The sequence below is a fragment of the Panthera tigris genome, chromosome E1 (genome assembly GCF_018350195.1).
Source record: "Panthera tigris isolate Pti1 chromosome E1, P.tigris_Pti1_mat1.1, whole genome shotgun sequence".
Lineage (NCBI taxonomy): Eukaryota > Metazoa > Chordata > Mammalia > Carnivora > Felidae > Panthera > Panthera tigris.
The window spans coordinates 25273846-25287572 of NC_056673.1; the positions used below are offsets into that span (position 1 = coordinate 25273846).

General features: G+C 41.6%; 1 protein-coding gene and 1 non-coding gene across 2 annotated transcripts in view; one reads left to right on the forward strand and one right to left on the reverse strand.

The window, feature by feature from the left end:
- Positions 1-4207: 4207 nt before the first annotated feature.
- Positions 4208-4310, reverse strand: LOC122233804. The gene has a single exon (XR_006211536.1). It is a non-coding gene; the product is annotated as a U6 spliceosomal RNA (small nuclear RNA).
- A 5651-nt stretch (positions 4311-9961) lies between these two features.
- The window catches only part of PPM1D (protein phosphatase, Mg2+/Mn2+ dependent 1D), a 47240-nt gene continuing 43474 nt past the window's right edge, over positions 9962-13727 (forward strand). The window contains exon 1 of the mRNA XM_007086795.2: positions 9962-10813. Coding sequence (XP_007086857.2) covers positions 10342-10813 — 472 coding nt within the window. The 5' untranslated portion in view covers positions 9962-10341. The remainder of the gene's footprint in view (positions 10814-13727) is intronic.

Genomic DNA, 13727 nt, shown 5'->3' on the forward strand with positions numbered 1-13727 from the left:
ATGTTCATGCAAATTAAAATAAATGTGTAAGATATGCTTGTATATGTGTGTTGAAAGCTATAAATTAAGCAGAGAGCTCTGTAAACAAGAGAACTGGAATTGAAGTTGGTAATTAGGAGGTAAGAAGTGGTTCAGGAAGGTAAAGAAGATGGAGGCCAGATTACAGGAGAGTAAGGTGAAAAATAAAACCACTGTACTGAGAAAAATTAATCAAGATGGTTAATAACAATAAATCATTAATAACAAATGACAAGAGGTAACATTTACTGAGTGCTTATTGTATGCAGGCACCATCCTAGACATTTTCCATGCCCTATCTTCCTACAAACAACTAAGGAGGTAGATACAACATAACTCGTGCCAAGTTAAATAGCAAGAAAGTGAAATGGATTTTTCTGTTAAAGCACATGCTGGGTGGGGGGGAGGATGGGGAATCTGGATTTTTCTGATGAGAGAATATCCTAGGGAAAAAAATAATAAAAGGTTTAAATCAAAAGCCAACTGTAAGTTATTAAGTGTTCTTGCTACTTGGCCAATATTCACTTAAATGTACAAACTTCCTCTCTTTAAATAGGTGATCTAAAAGTTCACCTTTAACAGTTACTTCTGAAGTCCCTACTAAGTTCACTCAAGTCCCACAGACTGGATGGAGGAAGAAAATGGGGTGGGGGGAGTAATATTATGCCTTACAGCTCAGCACAGGGGATGCAGTGAGTATTCTAAGTAATCTGTTCCTACCCTACCTCAGAAACCAAATGTAATGCTTAAATTTTATTGGTTTCTCTCTTAAAGGTGGTCTCTGATTTTGTCTCTAATTCTGGAGGACACATTCTTTGGGGCTTAAAATTTTCTCCAACATAAATATAGTAAATAGTACTACTGAGTAAAAATAAAGCACACAGTAGTTACTTCAAGGAAAAAAAAAGATTTTTCCAAATTATTTAAATAACTTTTGTGTAACTTATCAGAAAATGAGAAGAATGGAACTTACATCAAGGAAAAGCAATAAATTCAAGAGTAGGTCTCTTTAGAAGAAAAGGCTAAGTGTATAAGTAGAGGTATCTAAAAAGAAATAGTATGAGCATTCTTTCCACATTAATGACTCTGAAAATAGTTATCTGCAGAAAACATGACAGATTGAATTTCCATGGCTAATTAAGAACAGATACAGGTTTGACACCTTTGGGACTCTGGCAGCAGTGATTCTAATTTTGTGTCTCCTACCAGTTTACATTTGCACACAATGAGTGTGACAGCAGTAGCCAGATTAGACTGATTATTTTGTCAAATATTGAGTTACAAAAACAACAGGGGCAGAGTAAAGGTAGAGTCATAGAATTTAACCTCTTGAGGCACATTACCTCACAGTTCTAAACACACAAGGTGGCTCTGATAGATGAACAATAGACTAATACTTAGGAGTAGATATTACTGATTTTTTTCTAGCTATGAGAAGAAACAATAGGAAATTAATTAGATTCTTATTTTGGTTCTAAGATTAATTCTCATAGTCTACATTTGAAGACTTTGAACTCAATACAAGCAAGACAGGACTCCCAAATCAATAAATCAGTGTATAGGAATAGTTAACCCTGAAATAGATCCCAGGGTGTGTAAAAACCTACTATCTAATAATGGGAGTATCACTAACCAATAGATAAAAAAAATGGATCATTTCACAAAAAGCATTGGGGAACAGTTATTTGAAAGAAGTTCAAACTCACTTCATGCCAAAATAATTCCAGAGAAATTTTAATGTCAAGACCCATTTTAACCATTAAATATTCTAGAAGAAAAAAAATGCTAGAAGAAAATATGAAACTTTAGGGGCACCTGGCTGTCTCAGTCTGTTGAGCGCATGACTCTTGATCTTGGGGTTGTGAATTTGAGCCCTGCGTTGAGTGTAGAGATTACTTAAAAATAACAAATCTTTTCTTTAAAAAAGTTCTATAAGTTCTATTGAACTGATCTCAAAAGATAAAAGGACATTTTAAGCATAACATCACTGGAAATATAAGAAAGGAAATATCAAGAGTTTTTTTCGTGTATTCTATCCCATATTTTCTTCTAGTACTTAAAAAAAAAAATCCCTTACTATTATAAGCAATGCTGTGAAAGTCCTTACATAGGTACCTTTTGCAAAGATGCCCGTATGGTAAATTCCTAGCAATGGAACTTCCAGGCCAAAAGATATGTGTAGTTTAAATTTCGTTTGATATGAACTGATATTAAATTACATTCCCACTAATAGTTAATGAGAGTGCTTGTCTCCACACCTTTCCCAGCCTTACATATTACTAAATTTAAAAGGTTTTTGCCAATCCAACAGGTAAAAAAATATCTCATTGTTACTTCTTGCACTCTTACACTTTTTTCTTAATGTAGTTCTTTAATCCACTTGCCATTTTACTTTCAGGGTGGTCCAAGTTGAGGACTTCATCATTTTCACCCCTCAAGAGAGTGAGTTATCCTACCAAAGGGATAGCCAGATGTCCTCACATCAGTGAATAATCAGTCTTTCCCCCAATTGTTTGAAATGTCACATCCATCATATACTCCTTTGCATTGTATATTGATTCCTTTCTGGACTCCTGGTTCCAAATGACCAAATGGACATTTATCTGCCACTGTCGATTTTATAAAATATTTGATATCTGCAGGGCACCTAATTGTCTTAATATTCTTCTTTTTCAATAACATCCCTTTTCTCTTCTGGATAAATTTGAGAATCAACTTGTCAAATTTAAAAAAAAAACCCAGTTGGGGAGGTACCTGGTTGGCCCAGTTGATAGAGCATGTGTGACTCTTGACCCCAGGGTCCTGAGTTCCAAGTCCCACATTGAGTGTAGAGCTTACTTAAAAAAAAAAAAAAAAAAAAAAAAACCCAGTTGGGATTTTGATTAAAATGATGATAAATTTTAGATTCATTTGGAATAAACAAGTTTCTCATCCAGGAATGTGATATATTTTCCCATTTATTCAGAGATTTATTTTTTCCTTTATAACAAAAAAATTTCATGGTTTTCTTCATAACAATTTTACACATTTCTTCCGGAATGAATGAACGAATTCACAGAACAACTTTTTGTGTTAGGTTCAGGGAATATAGAGATGAACAAGACAAGTTCCCTGTTTCCATGGAGCCTATATTCTAATTGAATAAGATAGTCAATAAACAAATAAGTAAAAAAGATCAGAGGGGTGCCTGGCTGGCTCAGTCAGTAGAGCATCCAGCTCTTGATTTCAGCTCAGGTCATGAGCCCAAGATCGTTGGATCGAGTCCCGCCTTGGGCTTTGTACTGACCTTAGAGCCTGGTTAAGATTCTCTCTCTCTCTCTCTCTCTCTCTCTCTCTCTCTCTCAGATAAAACAAATATAGGAGCACCTGGGTGGCTCAGTCAGTTAAGCATCTGACTTTGGCTCAGGTCATGAACTCTCTATTTGTGAGTTTGAGCCCCACGTGGGGCTCTATGCTGAAAGCTCCAAGAGCCTGCTTCAGATTCTGTGTCTCCCTCTCTCTCCGTTCCTCCCCTGCTTGCACTCTGCTCACAATCTGTCTCTCTCTCTCTCTCTCTCTCTCTCAAAAATAAATAAATAAATAAATAAATATTTAAAAATTAAATAAATAAAAAATAAAAAGAATACAGGGGTGCTTGTTGACTCTGATGGTTAAGCGACTGACTTTGGCTCAAGTCATGATCTCGTGGTTTGTGAGTTCAAGCCCCGATTAGGTCTCTGTGCTGACAGCTCAGAGTCTGGAGCCTGCTTCAGATTCTATGTCTCCCTCGCTCTCTGCCCTTCCCTCCCCCCTCTCTCTCCCTCTCTCGAAAATGAATAAACATAAAATAAAATAAAATAAAATAAAATAAAATAAAATAAAATAAATATATTTATTGATTTAATTTTTTAAAAGTTTATTTTTGACAGAGAGAGAGAGAGAGAGAGAGAGACAGAGCATGAGTGGGGGAGGGGCAGAGAGCAAGGAAGACACAGAATCTGAAACAGGCTCCAGGCTCTGAGCTGTCAGCACAGAGCCCGATGCGGGGCTCAAACTCACAGACCGCGAGATCATGACCTGAGCCGAAGTCAGAAGCTCAACTGACTGAGCCACCCAGGCACCCCAAAATAAATATATTTTTAAAAGATCAGGTAGTAAGAAGTCCTCTGCAGAGAATTTAAGTAGGGTTATCATAGAAGTTGCTTTTTCTTTAAATATGAAATGCTTCACGAATTTGCGTGTTATCCTTGCGCAGGGACCATGCTAATCTTCTCTGTATTGTTCCAATTTTAGTATATGTGCTGCCCAAGCAAGTGCTAGAGGCCACTTTTAAAAAACAGGCCTGACTGCTTTCAACAAGAGCAAAATTATGGAAAGAGCCCAAATGTCCATCAACTGATGAATGGATAAAGAAGATGTGGTTTATATACACAATGGAATACTACTTGGCAATGAAAAAGAATTAAATCCTGCCATTTACAGCAATGTGGATGGAACAGGAGGGTATTATGCTTAGTGAAATAAGTCAGTCAGAGAAAGACAGATATCCTATGTTTTCACTCATATATAGAACTTGAGAAACTTAACAGAAGACCATGGCGGGTGGGAAGGGGAAAAAAATAGTTACAAACAGAGAGGGAAGGAGGCAAACTGTAAGAGACTCTTAAATACAGAGAACAAACTGAGGGTTGGTGGAGGGGGTGGGGGAAAGGGGAAAATGGGCAATGGGCCTTGAGGAGGGCACTTGTTGGGATAAGTGCTGGGTGTTGTATGTAAGCAATGAATCATGTAAATCTAACCCCAAAACCAAGAGCACATGGTATACACTGTATGTTAACTTGACAATAAATTACGTTAAGAAAAAAAAAAAAAGAAAAGAAAAGAAAACAGGCTTGAGCAATGGCAACTTGATCAAGGCAAAAGGGCCCCTAGCGACCACTTGGCTGAATACACAGGCCCATCAGGCGGCCCACATCAAAATATCTATAAGCCCTAGCTCACCAATGGGCTATTTATATCCAGGCAGTTACCAAAAAGGGGAAAATTTCATATGTGCCCTTGTCTCCTCACCTTCTTGCTTTAAATACAACCTCCACCCACTGCCTCCTTGCGGACAGTCTCTCCTTTGCAGTCCTGCCTACCCATCCCTTGCGGTGTATTCAACAAACTTCTTTTTTGTTGTGCTTTGGGTGAGCCCTTTCACCGTCCATGCCACCATCTTCCACCCAATCATCGCCTCACATTTGGGGGCCGCCATCCGACTGGGTAGAGAGACACCGTGCGTAATGTGGTAGAAATACTGGGTGGCTACTTTAGACTGGATAGCCAGGAAAGTCCCTTAATATTTAGACTGAGGTCTGAATAGCATGAAGAATCCAGCCTTGTTAAGCTACTAGAGGTGAGGCAAGCATTCTTTATTTATAATTCTTTATTTACAAGTTTATTTATTTATTTTGAGAGAGACAGAGACAGCGTGAGTGGGGGTAGGGGCAGAGAGAGGGGGAGAATCCCAAGCAGACTCTGCACTGTCTTCCTGATGTGGTGCTAGAACTAATGAAACTGAGATCATGACCTGAGCCGAAATCAAGACTCAGTTGCTTGACTGACTGAGCCACCTAGGCTCCCCCGCAGGCATTCTATGGGGAGGGAACAGCTAAATGCAGAAAGTCCTAGGACTGTTAAATAGATTGGCTGGTTCAAGGAACAGAAAGAAGGCCAGTGAGGCTGGAGTATAGTGGGGAAGGGGAAAACTATTATGAAGTAATGTTATTTTACTTTATTATTTTTTATTAAAGAATAATTGACATACAATATCGTATTAGTTTCAGGTGTACAACATAGTTGGTTAGAAATTTATATGCATTATGAAAGGGTCACCACAAAATCTAGCTACCATCTGTCACCATACAAAGTTGTTACAATATTATTGATTATATTTCCTATGCTGTACATTACCTCCCCCTCTTATTCATTTTACAACTGGAATATTGTACCTCTTAATCCTTCACTTATTTTGTCTATCTTCCCACCCCCATACATATCATTTTAAATGTGAGAGGAAGTCATGGAGCGTAGTGAGTCGCAGAATGACTTGACCTGATTTACGGTTTTGAAAGATCACGATAGTAGCCAGTGGAAAAAGGAATGCCAGGGTCAAGAGTGAAAGAAATGAGACTTTGCGAGGAGACTGATGTAGTGACCCAGGTGAGAGGTAATAGTGACTTAAACTGGGATGGCAGTGGTGGAGGGAGTGAGAAGTGGTGGATTCAGTATTGATCTTGGAGATTTAGTCAAAAGGATTTGCTGATGAATTAGAAGGATTGGAAATTGGTAGGGAGATGGAGTGGGGGGAAGAGTGAAAGAAAGAATAAAAAAACTCCTAGGTTTGGTTTTTTTGTTTTGTTTTTGTTTTTGTTTTTTTGACTTGAATAGCATGGTGGATGGTGATGCTTACCGATGTGGATAAGACTGAGGGAGGAGAGCTATGGTCCTGGATGCTGTTACCTAGGGGGAGTGTATAGGAACAGAAAAGAGCCCAGGACCAAGCCCTGGACTCTCCCCAGCAACTTAAGGTCTGGCTGGGGAGAAATCAGCAAATGAAAATGAGAAAGGGTGGTTTGTGAATCAGGTAGGAAGAAAACCAGCATAGTGTGGTTTCTTTTCAACCAAGAGAAGTTTTAATAAAGAAGCATTGGTTTGACTTGCTACTAAGTTTCAAGAAGGAAACAGTGGTTTCATTTGCTTCTTCATTTGGAGCAGAGTCAGTAACAGAAAAATCATTCTTAGCTTTGGAAATAGAGAGGTCTGGTTATGTCACAAAAAGTCTTAAAAGAACAATGGGTATGGTTGCTTGTTTGGAATAGATTAAGGAGAAATTATGAAGTAGGAATTAAATGTAGAATATTAGAGACAAATCTTTCTTTTTTTTTTTTAATTTTTTTTTTTAACGTTTATTTACTTTTGAGACAGAGAGAGACAGAGGATGAACAGGGGAGGGTCAGAGAGAGAGAGGGAGACACAGAATCTGAAACAGGCTCCAGGCTCTGAGCCATTAGCACAGAGCCCGATGCGGGGCTAGAACTCACGGACTGTGAGATCGTGACCTGAGCTGAAGTCAGACGCTTAACCGACTGAGCCACCCAGGCGCCCCGAGACAAATCTTTCAAAGAATCTTCCTGTGAGGGGAGCAGAGACATGGGGTAGTGTAAGGGGTCAAGGTAGGTAGTTTTTTGTTGTTGCTTTTTTAAGTGTTTATTTTTGGGAGAGAGAGCAGGTGAAAGCAGGGGAGGGGCAGAGAGAGAGGCAGAGGACCTGAAGTGGGGTCCAAGCCGACAGTAGAGAGCTGGATGCAGGGCTTAAACTCATGAACCATGAGATCATGACCTGAGCCAAAGCCAGAGGCTTAACCAACTAAGCCACCCAGGTGCCCCTGTTGTTGTTTTTAGTTAAAATAGAAACCAGAACATGTCTGTGTACAGATGGAAATGACCCAGTAGAAGAGGAAAAACTTATGAGGTAGGAGCAAGAAAGGATAATTGGTGGAGCAAAGCTCTGGGGAAGGAGAGAGAAGAAAGGATCTGGAACACAAATGGAGGGTTTGCTTTTAACAGTATCAAGACCACTTCATGAAGAGGAGAATTTGCAACTGAGAAGACAGGGTGTTGGATGGAAAATGTGGATTACATTTTGAAAAAGTGGCCGAGAAGTGACAAAAATAGTGGAAGAAAGGAAGACAATGAGCCATGAACAAATGAAGAGGGAGTTGCTAGGGTGATGACATCTTGGTGTAGTAGCAGTTGGCAGTACTTTAAAAAAGCTTGGGTTTTTGAAGGAAAAAGAGAAATGATTTGGAGGAACATGAAGAGCAGGTTTGAAGATAAAAAAAAAAAATGTGAGAAGTAAAACAATCTCCTCTACTTGGAAAGTTGCAAGAGAGGTAATTTTGCCAGGTGATAAACCAGTTTTCAGTTGGAACAGGAAGTTGATGGGAACATTTAGAGAAGAGGTGAAGAATAAAGGGGAAATGACTGTTAGCAGATGTTGAAATCTAAAGTGTGGAGTGAAATGGTTAGAATGGTTGGTGAAAAGTGGACGCTGAATCAGATTAATGGAAGTAGTGGGTAGCATGGAGATGCTAATCAGGGTAATGGTGTATGACCTGGAGGCTACTGGTTGTGAATGAGTGAAAAGGATTATAAAGCTCAAGGGAATTATCTTTTTTGTAATCTCTAGGGAGGGAGGGAAGGTGGGTAAACTGTTTAAGATGAATAATATAAAGCTACACAAACTGTTTTCTCTTGCAGGTCTCAAGGTATGCAGGCTATTGGGTTAGAACTGCTAATTTTTCATTTAGGATTTTTGCATTTACAGTTATAAAATACTCTATAGATTTTCTTCTGGTGTTATGATTATTAGGTTTCTTGTTTGTTTTTTATTTTTAGAGAGAGAGAGCTAGAGTGGGGGAAAGAGGAAGAGGGAGGGAAAGGAGGGCAAGAGAGGGAGAGAGAGAGAGAGAGAGAGAGAGGGAGAGAGATTCATAAGCAGGCTCCATGCTCAGGAAGGAGCCCCACAAGGGGCTTGATCCCATGATCCTGGGATCATGACCTGAGTGGAAATCAAAAGTGAACACTCAACCACTGAGCCACCCAGTCCTCCTGATTGATTTGGTTACAGGATTTGATTATCTTTCAAAACAAGCTGGTATTTTTCCAAGTATTTTCACACTCTGAAACTATCTGGTCTAGTGTATTTTGGTGTATAGGGTCATCTCTGATTACACTTTTAATTGTAATTTTATGTAACTCAGATTTTCTACATTTTGAGCTTTTTTGTTTGTTTTTAAGTTTACTTATTTTGAGACAGAACGCAACTGGGGTTGCAGAGGATCCAAAGCAGGCTCTGTGATGACAGCAGTTAGCCCCATGCAGGGCTGGAACTTATAAACCAAGATATTATGACCTGAGCTGAAGTCAGACACAACCAACTGGGCCACCCAGGCGCCCCCTGATTTGGTTATTATTATTAGTAGTAGTACAAGGAGGTTTTTTTCTCCTATTTGTACTTCTTGAGCCAACTTTTTTTTTTTTTTTTTTTTGGTGCCAATTGTTTGAATGAACATTTTCCCTACTCCTATTTCTGTACTAGTAGAATTCCATTTGAGACTCTGGAAAGCCCTACAGCAAAGGGCACACGGGAGAATTGATGAAGTGGCTAAAACTGGAAAAAGGGAACTTTAAACGGATTCACTTCAAGAAAGTTTGCAGCTAAGAACATATAACCTGCCTACTCTGAGGTTTCATTTGTGGAAATCCGTGCAAAGGTTTCAGTGTTTAGAATACAACCTATTGGGCAAAGGGGGTGGAAAGCTAACCCAATTGTTAGAGCACTGAGTGCTTGGCAATTTTCGTAAGCTATTCCCAAGTGATAACTTGAAGTGGTACCACCAAAGGAGTACAATACTGTACCCAGGGCTCGTTGGGAAAAGTACTAGGTTTAACAAAAGCTGAAAAGATGTTTAAAATTAGTTAAAATATAACCCTTTTAAGTCTCCTACATACTAGTTATGTGAAACAAAACTGCAGCGGATGGTGGAAATTTCCCGTTTCCTTAACACAAACTGGATCCCTGCCAGTCGGATACATCCCACCCAAATCCAGTTCAAGAGTGCCACACTTTTTCCAGCCTTTTCACAACTACCTTCCTAAGTGGGGTTTCCCGCCATTTCACTTCAACGAATGAAAGGTTTCCCCTTCCCAGATTCTCCGCTCGTGGGAGGCCCGAGCCTACGCGGCTTCCCACTCAGGCGAGCGGCGGAACGCAGTGGGCTGCATTACGATCCCGGCGACTGAGCAATAAAGGTGACAGCCCAAGCTGTACAAGTGCTCAGCATCCGACAAAAACCCGGAGGCGACAACACCCACGGCAGAGCGGAAAGCCCGGCAGGGCAGCGCGCGGGCCCAGAGCCCGCGCACGGAGGATGAAGCTCGGCCGTTGCCGGTAGGAGCGAGGGTTGGGGGCGGGTTTGCCCCAACCCGACTCCGGATTGGTCAGGCCCAGAGAGCCGAATGACGACAGCCAAGGAGAACGTCTGATTTGTGTGGTGGGCGCGGGCAGGCGGGGAAGCGCATTGCGCAGGCGCAGCTGCTCGGCTCCTCTCGCCCTAGAGCCCCGGCCCAGCTCTCGCGGACAAGTCCCGACATCGCGTGCCCCCCCTCCGGGACCGCCTCCTCCCCCCTCTCGGCGTCGTCGAAGGTAAACAATAGTTGGCCGGCGGGCGCGGAGTGTGTCTCCCGCCGCCAGATTCGGCGGGCTGCGTGGGACCGGCGGGATCCCGGCCAGCCGGCCATGGCGGGGCTGTACTCGCTAGGAGTGAGCGTCTTCTCCGACCAGGGCGGGAGGAAGTACATGGAGGACGTTACTCAAATCGTGGTGGAGCCCGAGCCGACGGCTGAAGAAAAGCCCCCGACGCGGCGGTCGCTCTCTCAGCCGTCGCCTCCGCAGCGGTCACCGTCGACTCTTGCTGGCAGCGAAGTCTCGGGGAGAGGCCCGGCGGCGGCAGCCCGAGAAGCTCGCGACCCTCCCCCGGACTCCGCGGCCTCACCAACTCCCGGTCGCTGCTGCCGCCGCCGTTCCTCAGTGGCATTTTTCGCCGTGTGCGACGGTCACGGCGGGCGGGAGGCGGCACAGTTTGCCCGGGAGCATTTGTGGGGTTTCATCAAGAAGCAGAAGGGATTCACCTCGTCCGAGCCGGCGAAGGTTTGCGCTGCCATCCGCAAAGGCTTCCTAGCTTGTCACCTCGCCATGTGGAAGAAACTGGGTAAGTTCGCTGGCTTGTTTGTCTCTTCTTCGTGCAGTTGAGGGCTCTTATAAGAGCGCCAGCCCCGAGTGGGCCCCCGGCACCCAGATCGCTACAAAGTGCACCTTGGTTGTAAGTGAAGTCTCTCCTAGGTTGAATAGCGCTTTCGAGGGTGGAGGGTCGGGCGAAGTGGCTTTGGGAAAGATCGGATCGCTGTCTCCCCGCAGTCGGCCCGCGCTTAATTTCCACCTTCCAAGGACCCAGGGAAGCGGTCCTTTCCCAGCGTCACTTTGGTGGCAGCCTGCGGAAATGTGTTTGAAACCTGGCGCCAGATTTTGGCCAAAAGATGAACTGAAAATACGTTGTTACCTGGGCCACGCGCAAAGGAAGCGGGAGACGGCAAAAATGAGAGTGCTTCCCAAGAATCTGTCATAATTTTGCTCTGGAAGGACTTGTCCCTGTCGGTTGCCTCCTACCGGTGGTGTCGGTTCACCAAATTGACCCCGGGTGGTTGGTAGTTGAAGTATACTGCAGACTAATTTAATAAGGTTAAATGTAATTATCCAACGAGTTAAGTCTTGGGAAGAATTCGGTTGCTTATCATCAAATGTTTTAAAGATCTTCATGCTTATACTGCTTATGGGAAAAAAAAAGAAGCGGGGAATGCATTGCTATGTCTCAAACTGGCCCCGCCTTAGGCGTGTGTGTTAAATTCCACTGGGGCTTTTTAAAAGTATACTTTTTTTTTTTTTTTTTAATAGTTGCCTTAGCTAAGCCATCAGATAATTCTCACCAGTTCTCACTTTTACTACTTAAAAGTTGTAACTGCCGGTCAAAGTAACAGGAGAAATTACTGATATGCTAAAAGGAAATAGGTTTATTTTTAAAAATTCAGCAGAGTTGTAGTTTCCTCTAAGCTTTAAATGTTTTCTAAAGCAGCCATTGTTTCTGTACCCAACATGTGTTATACAGAGTTATAGGCGCTTATCCATTACTCCGAATGAATGGCATGAGCTTTTTTTTAGAGAGAGGATAATAACCTCTGTCATTTAAAAAATTCTCTTGTTTGTGGTAGCATAATATTGCTTTATTTTCGGCAGCGGGACAGGGGGATAGAAGAGTGTAAAAATTGGTCAAATAAAGAACAGTTTTTATAAGGTATTGTCAGAGTTGTAGACTAGCTTCTTTCAAAGTCTGTTTTCTGTTTGTCTGGCTTTCTGCCAAGAATTGTTTGATTGACTCATAGAACAGCCAGTCCTCCTGTCAGAGGCGTTTCCCATCCAATCCCAGAGGCCCCTATTATTTGTTTTGTTTTCGTGTAGGCAGAGCAGAGCTGGAAAGCGCTGCAGTATATTCCAGAAATATGTCATTTCATTGCCTACAGGGCAGCTAGGAGTGGACATCAAGATAGAGGAAGATTAGACACAAAGAAGTATTTAGAGGCCTATTTATTTTGCAGTACACTTGGAGCAGCATGAGTGTGCCATATATTTGAACTAAAAGTATAAAGTATAAACCTTGTTACTTGAGCATTTTTTTAATAAGGCAGGGACCATGCTGTCAAATGTTAATGTGTATGTTTTTTGACATACACATACTTTTTAAATCAGACTTTCACTCTTATGAGGCATAGTTTAGAGCCTTATACACCAAACGGATGTTAAAGTTTGCTTTGTTCCACAGCTAAGCCTTGTACTCAAAACTTGAAAAAAAAAATATTGGGGTGCCTGGGTTGCTCAGTAGGTTAAGTTGCCTGGGTTGCTCAGTAGGTTAAGTGTCCAACTTCGGCTCAGGTCACGATCTTGCTGTTTTTGAGTTCCAGACCCTGCATTCAGGTCTCTGCTGTCAACACAGAGCTTGCTTTGGATCCTAGGTTCCTGTCTCTTTCTTCCCCTCCCCCACTAATTCCCTCTCTGTCTCTCAAAATAAATAAACCTAAAAAAAAGGAATATGCTGAGTATATGAAAGTCTTGACACAGGAGTTGCAGATTTTTTTTTAAGTTTATTTATTTTGAGAGAGAGAAACAAGCAGAGGAGGGACAGAGAGAGGGAGAGAGAGAATCTCAAACAGGCTATGCGCTGTTAGCTCAAACTCATGAACTGTGAGATCATGAACTGAGTGGAAATCAAAAGTCAGATGCTTAACCGACTGAGCCACCCAGGCACACCCAGGAGATAAAGGTTGTTAGAAAAAAATTGTTCTTCAGTCCCAAATTCATGGATGGCCCCTCATTTTCTATATAAATGAACTGCGTTTATAATTTATAGGGTAAGCCCTTCCCAGTCCAACTTTAGACTCTTTATTCAATTTTATTTGTTACCCACATTTCTATTACATTAGTCTTTTCACCGTCCCAGAGCACATTGAAATACTCCATTTTCTTGAATTCTCCCCCAAAAAAGAAAACTGAAAAATAAACTCCTCTAAGTTTCTAAGTCAATATGTTTTCTTCTGTGAAGGTTTCTGTTTCTTTTGGAATTAAGCATCCTTTGTTTCTACTTCTGTAGTGCTCCCTAGGTTATAGCAGTGGTTCTCAAACTTTCTGCTCTCAGAACCCTTTTTACTCTTAAATGATTGAGGACCCTGAAGAGCTTTTGTTTATGTGGACTACATCCATTATATTTGCACTGTGAGAAATTAAAACTGAGAACATTTAAAAATACTTATTAACCTATTAAAAGTAAATCAAATATATGTTAATACATTTAAATGAACATATTCATAATTCATCATATTCATTATTCAATAAATAGTCATTATTAATATATAATTAAAATTTTTTTTAACGTTTATTCATTTTTGAGAGACAGAGTGTGAGCGGGGGAGGGACAAAGAGAGAAGGAGGGACAGAATCTGAAGCAGGCTGGAGGCTCTGAGCTGTCAGCACAGAGCCCGATGTGGGGCTTGAACTCATGAACCATGAGATCATGACCT